General features: G+C 38.1%; 1 protein-coding gene across 6 annotated transcripts in view; it reads left to right on the forward strand.

Moving 5' to 3' along the window:
* Gnptab (N-acetylglucosamine-1-phosphate transferase subunits alpha and beta) overlaps window positions 1–19,959 on the forward strand; it is a 96,315-nt gene that overhangs the window by 65,267 nt on the left and 11,089 nt on the right. For all 6 annotated transcript variants that reach the window (XM_070096408.1, XM_070096407.1, XM_070096405.1 and 3 more), the window contains 6 exons: window positions 2,939–3,056; window positions 3,278–3,504; window positions 5,254–6,179; window positions 9,420–9,572; window positions 13,850–14,018; window positions 17,939–18,120. In XM_070096408.1, the coding sequence (XP_069952509.1) occupies window positions 2,939–3,056; window positions 3,278–3,504; window positions 5,254–6,179; window positions 9,420–9,572; window positions 13,850–14,018; window positions 17,939–18,120 (1,775 nt within the window). The remainder of the gene's footprint in view (window positions 1–2,938; window positions 3,057–3,277; window positions 3,505–5,253; window positions 6,180–9,419; window positions 9,573–13,849; window positions 14,019–17,938; window positions 18,121–19,959) is intronic.

Here is a 19,959-nt window from a genome sequence, read left to right on the forward strand (position 1 = left end):
CTATGCTCTCATTAGCCCATCTGTCCTCCAATAGCTGTTTATATCTTACCCTAACTGCCTCCTCTTTTAGTTTATAAACCTTCACCTCTCTCTTCCTTGATGCTTCTATTCTCATTGTATCCCATCTACCTTTTACTCTCAGTGTAGCTACAACTAGAAAGTGATCTGATATATCTGTGGCCCCTCTATAAACATGTACATCCTGAAGTCTACTCAACAGTCTTTTATCCACCAATGCATAATCCAACAAACTACTGTCATTATGCCCTACATCATATCTTGTATACTTATTTATCCTCTTTTTCTTAAAATATGTATTACCTATAACTAAACCCCTTTCTATACAAAGTTCAATCAAAGGGCTCCCATTATCATTTACACCTGGCACCCCAAACTTACCTACCACACCCTCTCTAAAAGTTTCTCCTACTTTAGCATTCAGATCCCCTACTACAATTACTCTCTCACTTGGTTCAAAGGCGTATGACAGGGTGGATAGGGAGGCAATGTGGCAGATGTTGCAGGTGTATGGTGTAAGAGGTAGGTTACTGAAAGCAGTGAAGAGTTTTTACGAGGATAGTGAGGCTCAAGTTAGAGTATGTAGGAAAGAGGGAAATTATTTCCCAGTAAAAGTAGGCCTTAGACAAGGATGTGTGATGTCACCGTGGTTGTTTAATATATTTATAGATGGGGTTGTAAGAGAAGTAAATGCGAGGGTCTTGGCAAGAGGAGTGGAGTTAAAAGATAAAGAATCACACATAAAGTGGGAGTTGTCACAGTTGCTCTTTGCTGATGACACTGTGCTCTTGGGAGATTCTGAAGAGAAGTTGCAGAGATTGGTGGATGAATTTGGTAGGGTGTGCAAAAGAAGAAAATTAAAAGTGAATACAGGAAAGAGTAAGGTTATGAGGATAACAAAAAGATAGGTGATGAAAGATTGGATATCAGATTGGAGGGAGAGAGTATGGAGGAGGTGAATGTATTCAGATATTTGGGAGTGGACGTGTCAGCGGATGGGTCTATGAAAGATGAGGTGAATCATAGAATTGATGAGGGGAAAAGGGTGAGTGGTGCACTTAGGAGTCTGTGGAGACAAAGAACTTTGTCCTTGGAGGCAAAGAGAGGAATGTATGAGAGTATAGTTTTACCAATGCTCTTATATGGGTGTGAAGCATGGGTGATGAATGTTGCAGCGAGGAGAAGGCTGGAGGCAGTGGAGATGTCATGTCTGAGGGCAATGTGTGGTGTGAATATAATGCAGAGAATTCGTAGTTTGGAAGTTAGGAGGAGGTGCGGGATTACCAAAACTGTTGTCCAGAGGGCTGAGGAAGGGTTGTTGAGGTGGTTCGGACATGAAGAGAGAATGGAGCAAAACAGAGTGACTTCAAGAGTGTATCAGTCTGTAGTGGAAGGAAGGCGGGGTAGGGGTCGGCCTAGGAAAGGTTGGAGGGAGGGGGTAAAGGAGGTTTTGTGTGCGAGGGGCTTGGACTTCCAGCAGGCATGCGTGAGTATGTTTGATAGGAGTGAATGGAGACAAATGGTTTTTAATACTTGACGTGCTGTTGGAGTGTGAGCAAAGTAACATTTATGAAGGGGTTCAGGGAAACCGGCAGGCCGGACTTGAGTCCTGGAGATGGGAAGTACAGTGCCTGCACTCTGAAGGAGGGGTGTTAATGTTGCAGTTTAAAAACTGTAGTGTAAAGCACCCTTCTGGCAAGACAGTGATGGAGTGAATGATGGTGAAAGTTTTTCTTTTTCGGGCCACCCTGCCTTGGTGGGAATCGGCCAGTGTGATAATAAAAATAAATAACATCTTCCTATGTTAGTGTGACTTGTAAGTGGTCCAAGTTGGACTGAAGCATCATCAAAATCTCCTCTCTCCTATGTGCAGGTTATGATTTTGGAGAACCAGTCTTAATTCAGCAAATGTAAATGATTTGAAAATAATTATACCCATATTTTTATTTCATCATGTGCACACACATCAGTCTGCACATATGGACAGGGTTGAAAGCTTTAATACATTTTTGTTTGAAGCTATTCTGAACAATTTGCAAATTCTAGACAGGAGTTGCAAGTCATCCTAGTAGTTTCATGTCTTAGCATGAAACAGGACTTATATTTGTGATTGTATGTTTGATTATCAATAGTTACATAACAGTAGGCAGGATATCTGATATTGTTGATACATGTCTGCTTACATTTTTTTGTTCATGATAGATTTACTATGGCTTTTTAATAACTCTTTTCTTGCTTTCAACACACCGGCCGTATCCCACTGAGGCAGGGTGGCCCAAAGGGAAAAACAAAAGTTTCTCCTTTTACATTTAATAATATATACAGGAGAAGGGGTTACTAGCCCCTTGCCCCTGGCATTTTAGTTGCCTCTTACAAAACGCATGGCTTACGGAGGAAGAATTCTGTTCCACTTCCCCATGGAGATAAGAGGAAATAAACAAGAACAAGAACTAGAAAGAAAATAGCAGAAAACCCAGAGGGGTGTGTATATATATGCTTGTACATGTGTGTGTAGTGTGACCTAAGTGTAAGTAGAAGTAGCAAGACGTGCCTATAATCTTGCATATTTACGAGACAGACAAAAGACACCAGCAATCCTACCATCATGTAAAACAATTACAGACTTTCGTTTCACACTCACTTGGCAGGACGGTAGTACCTCCCTGGATGGTTGCTGTCTACCAACCTACTACCTAATTTTTTAATAATTGAAAGTTAAAAATTCATGGCACTTTACCATTTTATAACTCTTACTGTTACTTGAACCATGACAGAATGACTTCCAGAATGCAGGTGTACACTTGATAATAATCATGTGTTACTGACATTGTCCTTGAAAGGACAGTAATATAGTTTAGAGTTTATTAGTGAACTAATTCTGTCTCCATCACTATAGTAAGGTGAATCTTGTATCTTCCAGTCATGTAACATTGAAGCCTGTGGCTTTGATGGTGGTGACTGTGGACTCGACAATATTCGGCATTTACACCGCTTGCCAACCCCTGCATCTTATAACTCTACCTATGTTCTTCCACAAGGTGAGTGAGCTAAATGGCAAGGCAATGAAAGTGTTGAAACTGAATAAAATATTTTGTGATTTAATTCAATGCAGTACAGTACTATGTTGGTTACAGTGTCTTAGTATCTAAATTAATAAATATGTAATATACCTGAATGATGCTGTGTAAGACAGCTGAAATTGAGGTTTATGGCAAAATTACCTTTGCATTTTTTTTTTTGAGAATTTTGTATATTTTAGGTATTATGGCTGCATGGATGAATATTTCCTCACTGGTAATCCCTGGTAAGACAGTGGAAGGGCAGCACACTGACCACCGAGGTTTACGCACTGCTGCAATCAATACCGCTCAGGGTATACTTTTCATCATTTTCAAGATTAATGTTTCAGCTACAATACAGATTGAGTTAAATATTATCAACAAGCAACAGGGAGGAAAAGCTGCAAAGGAGAAGGACCTTGTCAAAGTAAGAAGGACTTAACTTTGTGAAAAATGTTCTTGGATAACTGTGGTTATCAGCAAATGCTTATCTTATTATGAATTTGTCCAGTTCTGGGAAATGTAAAGCTGCTCTTCCCTTCCTCAAATCAAGGCTAAGCTTGATTATCCCTATTCCTTAGGTGTTATATATCCTTTACAAGTTTAGTGTTTACCTATACATGTCAAGATACAGTAATAATTTACTAATGTACAGTGCACTAACTCCTGAATGTCCATGTTCTGTGATTGAACATCTGGCCATCATCTGTAAAATTGTGTTCATTCCCTGATGAGGATTTGTTCATAGTCATCTCGCTGATTCCATTTGGCATCATCCAGGGCAGAGGAACTAGAAAAATTAGGAAAGGAGATTACAGATTACTTTTCATCACATTTGTAATGATATACGTATTTTTTTTTTCAACAAACTAACCGTATCCTACCAAGGCAGAGTGGCCCAAAAAGAAAAATGAAAGTTTCTCTTTTTAAATTTAGTAATTTATACAAGAGAAGGGGTTACTAGGCTCTTGCTCCTGGCATTTTAGTCACCTCTTACAACGCGCATGGCTTACGGAGGAAGGATTCTGTTCCACTTTCCCATGGAGATAAGAGGAAATAAACAAAAAGAACAACTAGGAAGAAAATAGAAGAAAACCCAGAGGGGTGTGTGTATATATATGCATGAGCGTGTTCGACAGGAGTGAATGGGACGAATGGCATTTGGGACCTGACGATCTGTTGGAGTGTGAGCAGGGTAATATTTAGTGAAGGGATTCAGGGAAACCGGTTATTTTTATATAGCCGGACTTGAGTCCTGGAAATGGGAAGTACAGTGCCTGCACTCTAAAGGAGGGGTTCGGGATATTAGCAGTTTGGAGGGGTATGTCCTGTATCTTTATACGTATATGCTTCTAAACTGTTGTGTTCTGAGCATCTCAACACATAATCACTGCACATTGCATTGCATTCATCTAAAAAAAAAATAGCTCCTTTGTGAAGTACGTACTTATACAAAATGTGTTTCTTGCTTTATTTTATATTATTTGTTGTTCTTCTCAATTTGTATGCTCTTATTCTTGAGGAATGTGAATGATTCTCACTAAAATAAAAACCATATATCTTAACATTGTTTACTTGTTTAGCTTTGTTGGTAGTGGTTCTCAAAATAAATATTCACAAACCAAAAACCTTTGGGATCGAATTGGCAAAATTAAAACTAAAGGACTCTTCCTGGAAACCAGTTCAAAATCTGGAAATTTAAAGATTTGGATTACATTCACAGAAAGAGCTAATCCCAAATGGGCCATTTAGCACTGCACTGCAGGCATGAAAGAGATAGTGGAAATTTAAAGTGTGAGAGAGTATGTTGTAATGGTGTTACATTAATATATTTTAGCATTTATTAGCTTTTGTGCTTATATTGTATATCTAATGGCTAATTTTATTTTTTGTCTTATGTTTTAGGGGGGATCAGATTTTATATATTATCCCCATTTTTTACAAGTGAATATTTTTTACAGTATACACGATTTTATCGTCATGAGTTACAAATTTTATAAGTGCAAACATTTTTGATATAAATATCCATAAAATGGAGATGATTGTTCAGTACCAATAAATGGATTGAGCTGTTGAAGCAAGAGGCAGGCATGATAAACAGCTCATTCTTTTTACATAATACTAGTAAATGAAATACTGTAAATGTAAAGTAACATCTTTGTTTCTTATTTTTCAGTATGACCTGACAATAAAGTGCAACACATTTTCTACTGCAGAGAACAAACTCATAACTGTACAGAAGCCTGCACCTAAGTCTCCTATATATGCCAGAAATTTTACTTTTGAACGGGTGGCTCCAGATGTTTTGAAATTAGAAAAAACTCCATTGAGAGTCGGTGAAATGAAATATGCTCTTGTTAATGTCAATGCATCAAACCTTCCAAAATCTCTCATTTTAAAAGTTCGTGACTTGGTTGCTATGTTTAAAAATAGAGAGTTGACCCTTGTTGGGTTAAAAAAAAAGAAATCAGATCTCATTGAAAAATTTATAAGTTCCAATGGTACCCATGAATTAGTTTACCATCAGAGTGATAAGTGGTTTAAGGATGAAAAACTCTCCTTTGGAGAGGTGAAGATAAAAAATGACTCTTCACTTAAAAATGAACAATCTATAATCAGTGACAAAATAGAAAATGTACAGCCTGCTGTACTGGGTATATATCCCAATAAGTCGCAAAATGTCCATAAGAAAACAAGCTTCAGGACATTGTTATGGTCTTATCAGTCTGTTGAGAAGCTAAATTTTGACAAAATTAAGGAAACTTATGAATTGCCACATTCCAACAGAATTACAGAATATAAGAGTTTGACCCCCCTTGGTAAAAAACTAAAAGAAAACACTGGAACTTTATCAACTTATCAAGGCAGCTTCCCTTGGGAGAAACAAGAGCTTGGTTCTTTTAGACCTTTTAAACATTCGGCAAAATATTGGGACTATGCACAAGTACACACTGGCCAACGACGTCTTCTTGATATGTTTGCCGAATCGCTTCTCCATGTCAATCGCCTGTACAATTCTGAATATGGTTACCAAGCTCGAAGAGTTCCTGCTCATATGCCACATCTGATCAGCAAAAATATAATGGAAAGTTTGCAGAACAGGTACTGGATTTTTTGTTAGTGTTAAATACAAGTCAGTAAATATTTTTCTTTCCTGCAGATGAGAGGGAGTTTTGAAATTGGAATAGTTTAAAAATTTGGGGAAAAATAATATAGTAATGTCCTTGAGATGAGTGAAAAGGTTTTGTATGATATAAGCATCATAAATGAGTAGTTAAAGCTCACATGGATGGAAGATCAAACTCAAAATGAAAATGATTCATGAATTCTTAATTTAGAAACCCTCTTCAGTGAGTATACCTATTCAGCCTAATGGAGAATAAAGAAAACGTTTATCTTTAATTTTATACTTCTTTAGGCAAATTAAAAATATACTCGTATTTATGGATTATGATTTAATGCTATTTAATGCTACACTCTGAAGGAGGGGTGTTAATGTTGCAGTTTTATAACTGTAGTGTAAAGCACCCCTCTGGCAAGACAGTGATGGAGTGAATGATTATAAAAGTTTTTCTTTTTCGGGCCACCCTGCCTTGGTGGGAATCAGCCGATGTGTTAATAAAATAAAAAAAAAACATTTTTTTTACTATACCTGCCATCTCCCACCGAGGTAGAGTGACCCCCCAAAAAAAAAGAAAATTTATAGTTTTTTCTTTTTACATTTAGTAATTAAATGCTACTTTTTTTTTTTTTCAACAAGTCGGCCGTCTCCCACCGAGGCAGGGTGACCCAAAAAAGAAAGAAAATCCCCAAAAAGAAAATACTTTCATCATCATTCAACACTTTCACCACACTCACACATTATCACTGTTTTTGCAGAGGTGCTCAGAACACAACAGTTTAGAAGCATATACGTATAAAGATAGGCAACATATCCCTCCAAACTGCCAATATCCCAAACCCCTCCTTTAAAGTGCAGGCATTGTACTTCCCATTTCCAGGACTGAAGTCCGACTATATGAAAATAACCGGTTTCCCTGAATCCCTTCACTAAATATTACCCTGCTCACACTCCAACAGATCGTCAGGTCCCAAGTATCATTCGTCTCCATTCACTCCTATCTAACACGCTCATGCACGCTTGCTGGAAGTCCAAGCCCCTTGCCCACAAAACCTCCTTTACCCCCTCTTTCCAACCCTTTCGAGGACGACCCCTACCCCTCCTTCCTTCCCCTATAGATTTATATGCTTTCCATGTCATTCTACTTTGATCCATTCTCTCTAAATGACCAAACCACCTCAACAACCCCTCTTCTGTCCTCTGACTAATACTTTTATTAACTCCACACCTTCTCCTAATTTCCACACTCCGAATTTTCTGCATAATATTTACACCACACATTGCCCTTAAACAGGACATCTCCACTGCCTCCAACCGTCTCCTCGCTGCTGCATTTACCACCCAAGCTTCACACCCTTATAAGAGTGTTGGTACTACTATACTTTCATACATTCCCTTCTTTGCCTCCATAGATAACGTTTTTTGACTCCACATATACCTCAACGCACCACTCACCTTTTTTCCCTCATCAATTCTGTGATTAACCTCATCCTTCATAAATCCATCCGCCGACACGTCAACTCCCAAATGTACCTGAAAACATTCACTTCTTCCATACTCCTCCTCCCCAATTTGATATCCAATTTTTCTTTATCTACATCATTTGATACCCTCATCACCTTACTCTTTTCTATGTTCACTTTCAACTTTCTACCTTTACACACATTCTCAAACTCATCCACTAACCTTTGCAATTTTTCTTTAGAATCTCCCATAAGCACAGTATCATCAGCAAAAAGTAACTGTGTCAATTCCCATTTTGAATTTGATTCCCCATAATTTAACCCCACCCCTCTCCCGAACACCCTAGCACTTACTTCTTTTACAACCCCATCTATAAATATATTAAACAACCATGGTGACATTACACATCCCTGTCTAAGACCTACTTTTACCGGGAAGTATTTTCCCTCTCTTCTACACACCCTAACCTGAGCCTCACTATCCTCATAAAAACTCTTAACAGCATTTAGTAACTTACCACCTATTCCATATACTTGCAACATCTGCCACATTGCTCCTCTATCCATTCTATCATATGCCTTTTCTAAATCCATAAATGCAATAAAAACTTCCCTACCTTTATCTAAATACTGTTCACATATATGCTTCAATGTAAACACTTGATCTACACATCCCCTACCCACTCTGAAGCCTCCCTGCTCATCCGCAATCCTACATTCTGTCTTACCTCTAATTCTTTCAGTTGTAACCCTACCGTATACTTTTCCTGGTATACTCAGTAAACTTATTCCTCTATAATTTTTACAATCTCTTTTGTCCCCTTTCCCTTTATATAAAGGGACTATACATGCTCTCTGCCAATCCCTAGGTACCTTCCCCTCTTTCATACATTTATTAAACAAAAGTACCAACTTATTGTTTTTATTGTTTTCAATATAAATATATTTTGTAGGTAGTAGGTTGGTAGACAGCAACCGCCCAGGGAGGTACTACCGTTCTGCCAAGTGAGTGTAAAACGAAAGCCTGTAATTGTTTTACATGATGGTAGGATTGCTGGTGTCTTTTTTTTCTGTCTCATGAACATGCAAGATTTCAGGTACGTCTTGCTACTTCTACTTACATTTAGGTCAAACTACACATACATGTACAAGCATATATATACACACCCCTCTGGGTTTTCTGCTATTTTCTTTCTAGTTCTTGTTCTTGTTTATTTCCTCTTATCTCCATGGGGAAGTGGAACAGAATTCTTCCTCTGTAAGCCATGCGTGTTGTAAGAGGCGACTAAAATGCCGGGAGCAAGGGGCTAGTAACCCCTTCTCCTGTATGTATTACTAAATTTGAAAAGAGAAACTTTTGTTTTTCTTTCTGGGCCACCTTGCCTTGGTGGGATACGGTTGGTTTGTTGAAAGAAAGATAAGTATATTATATGTCACTGCTTATAATCACTGCCAAGGAAGTTATTTTTCTTCAACTCTTGACACTGTACGTAATAAAGTGTTATCCCTTCCCTTGTTTTTAGTTTTGTTTTATAATTTTTATTTTCATTTTTTATGTGTTTGTCAGGGAAGATTACCTCTTTTAGGTTTTAATAATGGAATGACCTACTCACAGGTGCCATTAATATTAATGTAAAGTTTAGGCACATTCTATTTTCCCCAGTTGAATATGCTAAAAATTATGAACTGAACCAAAGTAAAGCTTTAGAAAATTCTATTCAAATTATTCTTCTCATTATGTTATATTTTTGCCTACAGATTCAAGGAAGAATTTGAACTAACATCATCTCACAAGATTAGACAGGCAAATGATATGCAGTATGCTTTCTCATATTACTTCTTTCTGATGAGTGAGAAGAGGATAAGGACTATAACAGAAATTTTCAGCATTTTTGATACAGATAATTCGGGGTTAGTATTAATTAAAAATAATTTTTCCTGCTATTTGACCTTGGAGATAATACTTGTGGATTCTATTTGTTGAAAATATTGATTACAGAGTAGGAAACTAATTTGCAAACCCTCAATTTAACAGAGTAATAGTGAGCAGGTGTGTGATAATGGTGATTGTAGTGGCTAGAGATGAAATGATTTTGATGTAATTGTAACAATAACAGACAGTTCTGTAACTGATGAACTTTGTCCACTGTTTCTGAATCAATTGATACAAGAGATTGTATTCCATATTTTCATAGTTTCTTAAATTGAGGGCTTACTCATTTTCTTCTTACCTGGAGTATACCTGGAGAGGGTTTTGGGGGTCAGCACCCCCCATGGCTCAGTCTGAGACCAGGCCTCATTGTGGCTCAGGGTCTAATTAACCAGGCTGTTACTTCTGGCTACATGCAAACTGGCATATGAACCACAGCCTGGCTGGTCAGGTACTGACTTTAGGTACCTGTCCAGTGCCTTCTTGAAGACAGCCAGGGGTCTATTGGTAATCCACCTTATGTATGCTGGGAGGCAGTTGAACAGTCTTGGACCCCTGACACTTATTGTGTTGTCTCTCAGTGTACTTGTGGTGCCCCTGCTTTTCATTGGGGAAGGGTTTCATCTTCTACTGAGTCTTTTGCTTTCATAGAGAGTGATTTTTATGTGCAAGTTTGGTACTAATCCCTCTAGGATTTTCCAAGTGTATATTATCATGTATCTCTCTCTCACCTGCATTCCTGGAAATACAAATCAAGGGACTTCAACCATTCCCAGAAATTTAGGTGCCTTATCGTACTTACGTGTGCCATGAAAGTTTTTTGTACACCCTCCAGGTTAGCAGTTTCACCTGCCTTGAAGGGGGGCAGTTAGTGTACAGCAGTATTCCAGCCTAGAGAGAACAAGCGATTTGAAGAGCATCATCATGGGCTTGGCGTCCCTAGTTTTGAAGGTTCTCATTATCCATCCTATCATTTTCCTAGCAGATGCGGTAGATACATTGTTGTGGTGTTTGAAGGTGAGATCCTCTGACATTATCACTCCCAGGTCCTTCACATTACTTTTACGCTCTATTATATGGTTAGAATTTGTCATATACCCTGAGAGTTTTAATTTCCTCAAGTTTTCCATATCTGAGTAGTTGAAATTTCTCTTCATTGAACTCCATATTGTTTTGAGGGGCCCATTTGAAGATTTGGTTGATGTCTGCTTGGAGTCTTGCAATGTCTTCGATGGAGGTCACTGTCATGGCAGTTCGGGTGTCATCTACAAAGGAAGGCACGGAGTTATGGCCTATATCTTTGGTTGTGTCAGATATGAGGATGAGGAATAGAATGGGAGTGAGTATTGTGCCTTGTGGAACAGAGCTTTTCACCGTAGCTGCCTCAGACTTTACTCTATTTACTACTACTCTTTGTGTTCTGTTTGTCAGGAAGTTATAGATCCATCTACCAGCTTTTCTGCTTATTCCTTTATCACACATTTTGTGCACTATTACACCATGGTTACACTTGTTGAAAGCTTTTGCAAAGTCTGTGTATACTACATCTGTAGTTTGTTTATCCTCTACAGCACCCAGGACCTTGTCATAGTGGTCCAGTAGCTGGGACAGGCAGGAGCAACCTGCTCTAAACCTGTGTTACCCTGGGTCGTGTAACTGATGGGTATCTAGAACCCTTTCAAAGATATTTATGATATGGGATGTTAGTGCTATTGGTCTGTAGTTTTTTGCAATTGCTTTATTGCCACCTTTGTAGAGTGGGGCTATGTCTGTTGTTTTTAGTGAGTGTGGAATGACTCCTTTGTCCATGCTCCCTCTCCATAGAATGCTGAAGGCACGCAACAGGGGCTTCTTGCAGTTCTTGATGAACATGGAGTTCCATGAATTGGGGCCTGAGGGAGAGTGGGCATGTCATTTATTGCCTTTTCAGAGTCTTGTGGTGTTAGGATAATATCCGAGATTTTTGAGATGACCAAATTTTGGGTCTCGTTCATAAAGAATTCATTTGGATTGTCGACCCTTAGTTTGGGTAGTGGCTCGCTGAACACCGAGTCGCATTGGGACTTTAGTATCTCACTCATTTCTTGGCTGTATTCCGTGTATGTCCCATCTCGCCCAAGCAGGGGCCCAATACTGGATGTTGTTTTTTCCTTAGATTTGGCATAAGAGAAGTAGTAGTTTTTTTCAGTTTCCTTTATGGCTTTTAGTTCTTCCTGTGATTCTTGTCTCCTGTAGGATTCCTTCAGCTTAAGTTCGATATTTGCAATTTCATTGACAAGTGCCTCCCTTTGTATTTCAGTTATAATGGCCCCTCTCAACAGCTCTGTGACTCTTTGCCTTCGTCTGTATAGGGAATGTGTGTCTCTTTCTAGTTTACATCTTCTCTTTCTTTTTCTTAATGGAATGTGCCTTGAGCAGATCTCAAGAACCACAGAGTTTATTTTTTCTAGGCAAAGGTTCGGATCCGTGATGTTAAGGATATCTTCCCAGCTTGTTTCATTTAGGACATGGTTGACTTGTTCCCATTGTATGTTTTTGTTATTGAAGTTGAGAAATATAAACACATATGCAGTATAATGTGATCCTTTATTGACAACGTTTCACCCACACAGTGGGCTTTTTCAAGTCACACACAGATCTGTGTGTGACTTGAAAAAGCCCACTGTGTGGGTGAAACGTTGTCAATAAAGGATCACATTATACTGCATATGTGTTTATATTTCCACTGTGTCGGTATTTGATACCATTTATTTTTATTGAAGTTGAATTTTGTGAAGGCACCCTCATGACTGATCACATTTTGCTGGTCAGGAGCCCTGTTCATACATGTCTGTACCCCTATTATGTTGTGATCTGAGTGTATTGTCATTAATACGGTTATATTACTTATCAGATCGTCATTGTTAGTGAAGATGAGGTCCAGTGTATTTTCTAGTCTTGTAGGCTTTAGTATTTGCTGGTTTAGGGTGAATTTGGTGCAGAGATTTAATAGCTCATGTGTGTGTGAATTTTCATCTGAGCTGCCTCCTGGGGTGATCTCTGCTACAATATTATTTGCTACACTCCTCCATTTTAGGTGTCTCACATTGAAATCTCCCAGTAGCATGAGGTATGGGGCAGGAGTTGGGAGATTTTCTAGACAATGGTCAGTTTTCAAAAGCTGCTCCAGGAATTGCTGGAAAGTTGCATCAAGAGGGTTGTATGCAACCACAATGACAAGGGTATGGTTTTCAATCTTTACCGCCAAAACTTCAGCTACAGCATTTGAGGTGTTTAATAGTTCTCTGGAGAGGTTATGGTTCCCCTCTTTTGTTTCACATAATCTGTCTGGTCTGTGTCTTCTTGTCCCCTTTAGATGATGTGCCTGGCAGTATGTGTTGTAGCATTTTCTTTCATGGAATGACGAGTGACACAATTCACTTATTTTATAATCACTTTTCTTTTTAATTCACTGACTGTTTCCCACCATCAGCCATTTACAGAGTTACTGTAACAGTTAATAACTATCTTATTTCTTAAAGGTAATGACATACTCATAATTCTGTTTCAGTATCTTATTCTTACCCAACAAGGCTGTTTGCTCTATTTCATTAGTCTATTACTAAACAGTACAGCCTCTCCTCACTTAGTGACGTACTCGTTTACCGATGCCTCAGACATTTGATGGGCTCTCTGACCAGTATGCATACCTAAATAATGTACTATATTAGAGCTGATTTCCTCTATTCTCTTTATTACAATATACAGTACGCTACTGTATAAACATTTAAAAATATACCAGAATGTTATAAATGGTGCAAAGGTGACATTAAAACAATATCAAGATGGTTGACACAAACCCACTACCATTATAGTATGTTCCTCATTTAACAATGAATTCACTTACTGACGTGGTCTTAAGAATGGAACTCCGTCATTCTTCATTTTTTTCAGTACTTCAAACTCCCTTTAATGTATTGACTTAATTTGGCACTTGTATAAATTATATAACTAGTGATTCCATGCCTTTTTTTAAATCTTTCTTTTCTTTTGTCAAATATAATTTGTCTCTTATAACATAAGTACATACATGTATATGGAAAACCTCAAAACAGTTTGTTTGTTTGTTTTGTTTCTGCATATATACACAGCTTATCTCAAAATGTTTTTGAAAACTATTCTTAGAACTTCATATTGATATTTTCTGTTGTATACTTTTATGCTTAAGTACATTATCTTTTCTGTAATATAAATATTAAATTTATATTTATCTTCACAGTACTCTGTCAGACCGGGAGATACGAACTCTATTGACTCATCTCTATGATCTCCCACTTCACTACAACAATCTCCAAGTTGTACATCATATAATTAAAAATTGCTCTGCCACCCACCATGCCAAGCCAGTGACAACCCCAGTCTATGAAAGATATGCTGATTCTGACTTGGTAAGTTTCTCTCTGTATTTTGCTGCTACTAATTCTTGTTTAACACTCAGCTATGACCAGGAGACATCATTGTGCTTATGTGATTGTCACAGTTCCATTCCTGCCATGAAACTAGTTTTAGCTTTGGAACTCTTTAAGAGGGGGTAGAGGGGTACCTTGATACTGGTGAAGAATGCTTGATCAAAGGAATTAGAGCTACCCCTCCCCTTAGATCAAATCTGATTACTTCCCATTCCTCAGGCACTGATCACCCTGTGGATTTAGTGCTTCCCCATTTTTAACCCTTTGGGGGTCGACAGGTCCTCTCAGAGACTTGTTCTCAGGGTTGGCCAAATTTCAAAAAAAAAAAAAAAAAAAATTCTCATGAAAAGATAGAGAATCTTTTCCCGATCATAATGACACCAAAAGTATGAAATTTGATGGAAAACTTACGGAATTATGTTCTTGCGAAGTTAGCGGTCTCGACGATGTTTACGCATCATCGATTTTGCCCAATTTGAGCCCTATTTTCGGCGAATTCCAGTGTACTAGTCGACAAAAATCATAACTATTTTGCTAGAACTCCATTTTTTCTATCGAATGAGTACAAGAAACCACCCATTTACTGATTTCAACTATCCAATAAAGTGGGCAGAATTTAGCAATTTTGCCAATTTCACACATATTTCAAAAGATGCCAATTTCTGAATAGGGTCCCGAGTAAACAAGAAAAACATTCCCGGCACTAAAATAACAAGTTCTCTGTTCGTTAGTCACATCCCCAGGATCCTCTTATGTTTCTTTGGCTTTCCACTTAGAATTTTTATTTTTACAAAAAAAAAATAAGATTTACTGTTATGCAGACTACTGCATTAGTGTAGAAATGGTATAAATAATATCAGTGCACTTGTGAAAGAATATTAGACTCACCATTTGATGTGTAATGGACGCTTGGCATGATTTGTTTACTTTTGAAATTTGGTAAAAATCGAACATTTCTGCTACTTTGAGCTCAATTTCAAGGTACTTTTCATTGTAAAACCAGTCAAAATCATCTCAATTTCTGTAATATGTCTTCCATTCTATAAAATGAGATCAAGAAAACTAGAATACAACAATAAATACCATACGAAAATACAGTGCAAAGTCGCTGTTTTAATCCAAAAACACGGTCCAAGTTTTTTTTTTTTCCTCATTACGCATTGTGTGCTGCAGAATTATTTTTATACTGCGCACACTGACCACATAGACTCATTCTTACATATGTAGGCCTACCAACCTTCTCTCACTAGATTTGAGGGCGCTAGAATTTAGGCGTACTAGTACGTCAAAAATCCTGGGTCGTAAGATGTACTAGTACATCCGAAACACCCAAAGGGTTAATGGCTAATTTTGAATAATGAGATAGACATCATTACTTATCAAAGATTTGCTTATATACTCAAGTATAGGTCAGCCCTTGATTCTTTACTTTAAAAATCTTTATATCTTGTGTATAAGTCAGTGTTAGTATTTGAGACATTTTTTAATTAAAGTACTGGTACTGTACTGGATAATATAGACAAATACAGTAGATGTAATTTTCATACAGGTACATCTAGAGGAGTGACTGGTGGAATGATGAAGTAAAGGGTGTGATAAAAGAGAAAAAGGTAGCTTATGAGAGGTTTTTACAAAGCAGAAGTGTTATAAGAAGAGCAGAGTATATGGAGAGTAAAAGAAAGGTGAAGAAAGTGGTGAGAGAGTGCAAAAGGAGAGCAGATGAAAGAGTGGGAGAGGCACTGTCAAGAAATTTTAATGAAAATAAGAAAAATTTTTGGAGTTAAACAAGTTAGGAAAGCCTAGGGAAAGTACGGATTTGTCAGTTAAAAACAGAGTAGGGGAATTAGTAGATGGGGAAAGGGAGGTATTAGGTAGATGGCGAGAATATTTTGAGGAACTTTTAAATGTTGAGGAAGAAAGGGAGGCGGTAATTTCATGCACAGGCCAGGGAGGTATACCATCTTTTAGGCGTGAAGAAGAGCAGAATGTAAGTGTGGGGGAGGTACGTGAGGCATTACGTAGAATGAAAGGGGGTAAAGCAGCTGGAACTTATGGGATCATGACAGAAATGTTAAAAGCAGGGGGGGATATAGTGTTGGAGTGGTTGGTACTTTTGTTTAATAAATGTATGAAAGAGGGGAAGGTACCTAGGGATTGGCAGAGAGCATGTATAGTCCCTTTATATAAAGGGAAAGGGGACAAAAGAGATTGTAAAAATTATAGAGGAATAAGTTTACTGAGTATACCAGGAAAAGTATACGGTAGGGTTATAATTGAAAGAATTAGAGGTAAGACAGAATGTAGGATTGCGGATGAGCAGGGAGGCTTCAGAGTGGGCAGGGGATGTGTAGATCAAGTGTTTACATTGAAGCATATATGTGAACAGTATTTAGATAAAGGTAGGGAAGTTTTTATTGCATTTATGGATTTAGAAAAGGCATATGATAGAGTGGATAGAGGAGCAATATGGCAGATGTTGCAAGTATATGGAATAGGTGGTAAGTTACTAAATGCTGTTAAGAGTTTTTATGAGGATAGTGAGGCTCAGGTTATAAGGGTGTGTAGAAGAGAGGGAAAATACTTCCCGGTAAAAGTAGGTCTTAGACAGGGATGTGTAATGTCACCATGGTTGTTTAATATATTTATAGATGGGGTTGTAAAAGAAGTAAATGCTAGGGTGTTCGGGAGAGGGGTGGGGTTAAATTATGGGGGATCAAATTCAAAATGGGAATTGACACAGTTACTTTTTGCTGATGATACTGTGCTTATGGGAGATTCTAAAGAAAAATTGCAAAGGTTAGTGGATGAGTTTGAGAATGTGTGTAAAGGTAGAAAGTTAAAAGTGAACATAGAAAAGAGTAAGGTGATGAGGATATCAAATGATTTAGATAAAGAAAATTTGGATATCAAATTGGGGAGGAGGAGTATGGAAGAAGTGAATGTTTTCAGATACTTGGGAGTTGACGTGTCGGCGGATGGATTTATGAAGGATGAGGTTAATCATAGAATTGATGAGGGAAAAAAGGTGAGTGGTGCGTTGAGGTATATGTGGAGCCAAAAAACGTTATCTATGGAGGCAAAGAAGGGAATGTATGAAAGTATAGTAGTACCAACACTCTTATATGGATGTGAAGCTTGGGTGGTAAATGCAGCAGCGAGGAGACGGTTGGAGGCAGTGGAGATGTCCTGTCTAAGGGCAATGTGTGGTGTAAATATTATGCAGAAAATTCGGAGTGTGGAAATTAGGAGAAGGTGTGAAGTTAATAAAAGCATTAGTCAGAGGGCAGAAGAGGGGTTGTTGAGGTGGTTTGGTCATTTAGAGAGAATGGATCAAAGTAGAATGACATGGAAAGCATATAAATCTATAGGGGAAGGAAGGAGGGGTAGGGGTTGTCCTCGAAAGGGTTGGAAAGAGGGGGTAAAGGAGGTTTTGTGGGCGAGGGGCTTGGACTTCCAGCAAGCGTGCATGAGCGTGTTAGATAGGAGTGAATGGAGACGAATGATACTTGGGACCTGACGATCTGTTGGAGTGTGAGCAGGGTAATATTTAGTGAAGGGATTCAGGGAAACCGGTTATTTTCATATAGTCGGACTTGATTCTGAGAACCTCTGCAAAAACAGTGATAATGTGTGAGTGTGGTGAAAGTGTTGAATGATGATGAAAGTATTTTCTTTTTGGGGATTTTCTTTCTTTTTTGGGTCACCCTGCCTCGGTGGGAGACGACCGACTTGTTGAAAAAAAAAAAAAACATGAACAGAAAAGAAAAGGTAGTTATGAAGACACTAAATGCTTAATATTGATAATTTTTACTTAGTAATAGTGTAGCTAAATACTGCATGGTATATCTTTAGGCCAAATATATACAGTAGTATATTTAAATGTATGTTCTGAATTTCAGCCAACTGTGAGTTTAGAGCTTGTGCTAGAGTGTGAACCATTAACAACTCTTTTGAACAAGTTAGAGAAAACGGACAAATACAAATTTGTTCACCATAATGATGATGACATTCATTTCAAAATGGTTACTTCAAATGTGTCGATAGTTGTGCACATGTTAGATGAAGTGCGGAAAAACCCACGGTAAGTGTGTTTTTAAAATTGTTTTCCTAATAACTTATAAGTGAGGTAAATACCATTAGTTCTGTATTATAAAGAAATCACCCTTTTTTTTTGCTTCACTTGGCTTCATTATGATTGAAAATAAAATATCTCGTGCATTCATAATGCTGGATTAATGAAGTATGTTTGGAAGAACTCTTCTAGCGAATGGTATAAAATATCCCAATTGCAGCTTCTCCAAAGAAGGAAAAATAGTTTTATATAAAAATTTGCCTTGTGTACAGTACTAATTTTCTCTTGTAAAATGTCAATTTCAGGCTGAGAGAACATTGTAAATATAATAAACATTGTAAATGTACCATAGAATACAGCTGGTTACAGGAAAATATAATACATCATTGACTGGCCAGCCCTCTTGCAGAAGGGTGCACTGGATTTTCAACCAGTCAGGTTATCATATCACCTTACAGTTTTTTTTTTTTTTTTTTTTTTTTTCACATTGTCTGTTTGAATGTCAGCTCAAACAAGGCTTCCAGATAATGTTCAGTGCTGAATAATCAGTTGCCAGATAATCAGTGGTCTACTGTAATTTTTTTTCAACAAGTCGGCCGTCTCCCACCGAGGCAGGGTGACCCAAAAAAGAAAGAAAATCCCCAAAAAGAAAATACTTTCATCATCATTCAACACTTTCACCACACTCACACATTATCACTGTTTTTGCAGAGGTGCTCAGAATACAACAGTTTAGAAGCATACACATATAAAGATACACAACATATCCCTCCAAACTGCCAATATCTACTGTAATATCATAAGAAATAGTTGAGGAAGCATCCTTTTATTGATTCAGTGCTAGTGATCCCTTCTAAACTGCTCCATCTCGTAATATTTCCATACCATTTTTTAAATATTTTTCCTCTTATGGTATTCATAGATTTAATGTTGATAGATAAGAGTAAGGTGATGAGAGTATCAAACAATTTAGATAAAGAAAAACTGGATATCACGTTGGAGAGAGGGAGTGTGGAAGAAGTGAATGTTTTCAGATATTTGGGAATTGACTTGTCAGTGGATGGGTTTATGAAGGATGAGGTTAACCATAGAACTGATGAAGAAAAAAAGGTGAATGGTGTGTTGAGGTATCTGTGGAGACAAAAAACGTCATTCATGGAGACAAAGAAGGGAATGTATGAAAGTATAGTGGTACCAACACTTGTGTGGGTGTGAAGCTCGGGCTGCAAATGCTGCAGCGAGGCGGCGGCTGGAGGCAGTGGAGATGTCCTGTCTAAGGGCAATGTGTGGTGTAAATATTATGCAGAGAAAGCACTGGTTTGGTAAGAGAGTTGTGGATGAGTGGAACAAACTCCCAAGTACAGTTATTGAGGCTAAAACGTTGTGTAGTTTTAAAAATAGGTTAGATAAATACATGAGTGGGTGTGGGTGGGTGTGAGTTGGACCTTACTAGCTTGTGCTACTAGGTCAGTTATCGTGTTCTTTCCTTAAGTGAATGTGACCTGCCCTGACTAGGTTGGGGCATTGGCTTAAGCTGGTAGGAGACTTGGACCTGCCTCGCATGGGCCAGTAGGCCTGCTGCAGTGTTCCTTCTTTCTTATGTTCTTAGAATTCGGAGTGTGGAAATTAGGAGGTGTGGAGTTACTAAAAGTATTAGTCAGAGGGCTGAAGAGGGGTTGTTGAGGTGGTTGGGTAATTTAGAGAGAATGGATCAAAGTAGAATGACTTGGAGAGCGTTTAAATCTATAAGGGAAGGAAGGCGGGGTAGGGGTCATCCTCGAAAAGGTTGGAGGGAGGGGGTAAAGGATGTTTTGTGGGCGAGGGGCTTGGACATCCAACAAGCATGTG

Source organism: Cherax quadricarinatus, chromosome 53, assembly GCF_038502225.1.
Source record: "Cherax quadricarinatus isolate ZL_2023a chromosome 53, ASM3850222v1, whole genome shotgun sequence".
Taxonomy (NCBI): domain Eukaryota; kingdom Metazoa; phylum Arthropoda; class Malacostraca; order Decapoda; family Parastacidae; genus Cherax; species Cherax quadricarinatus.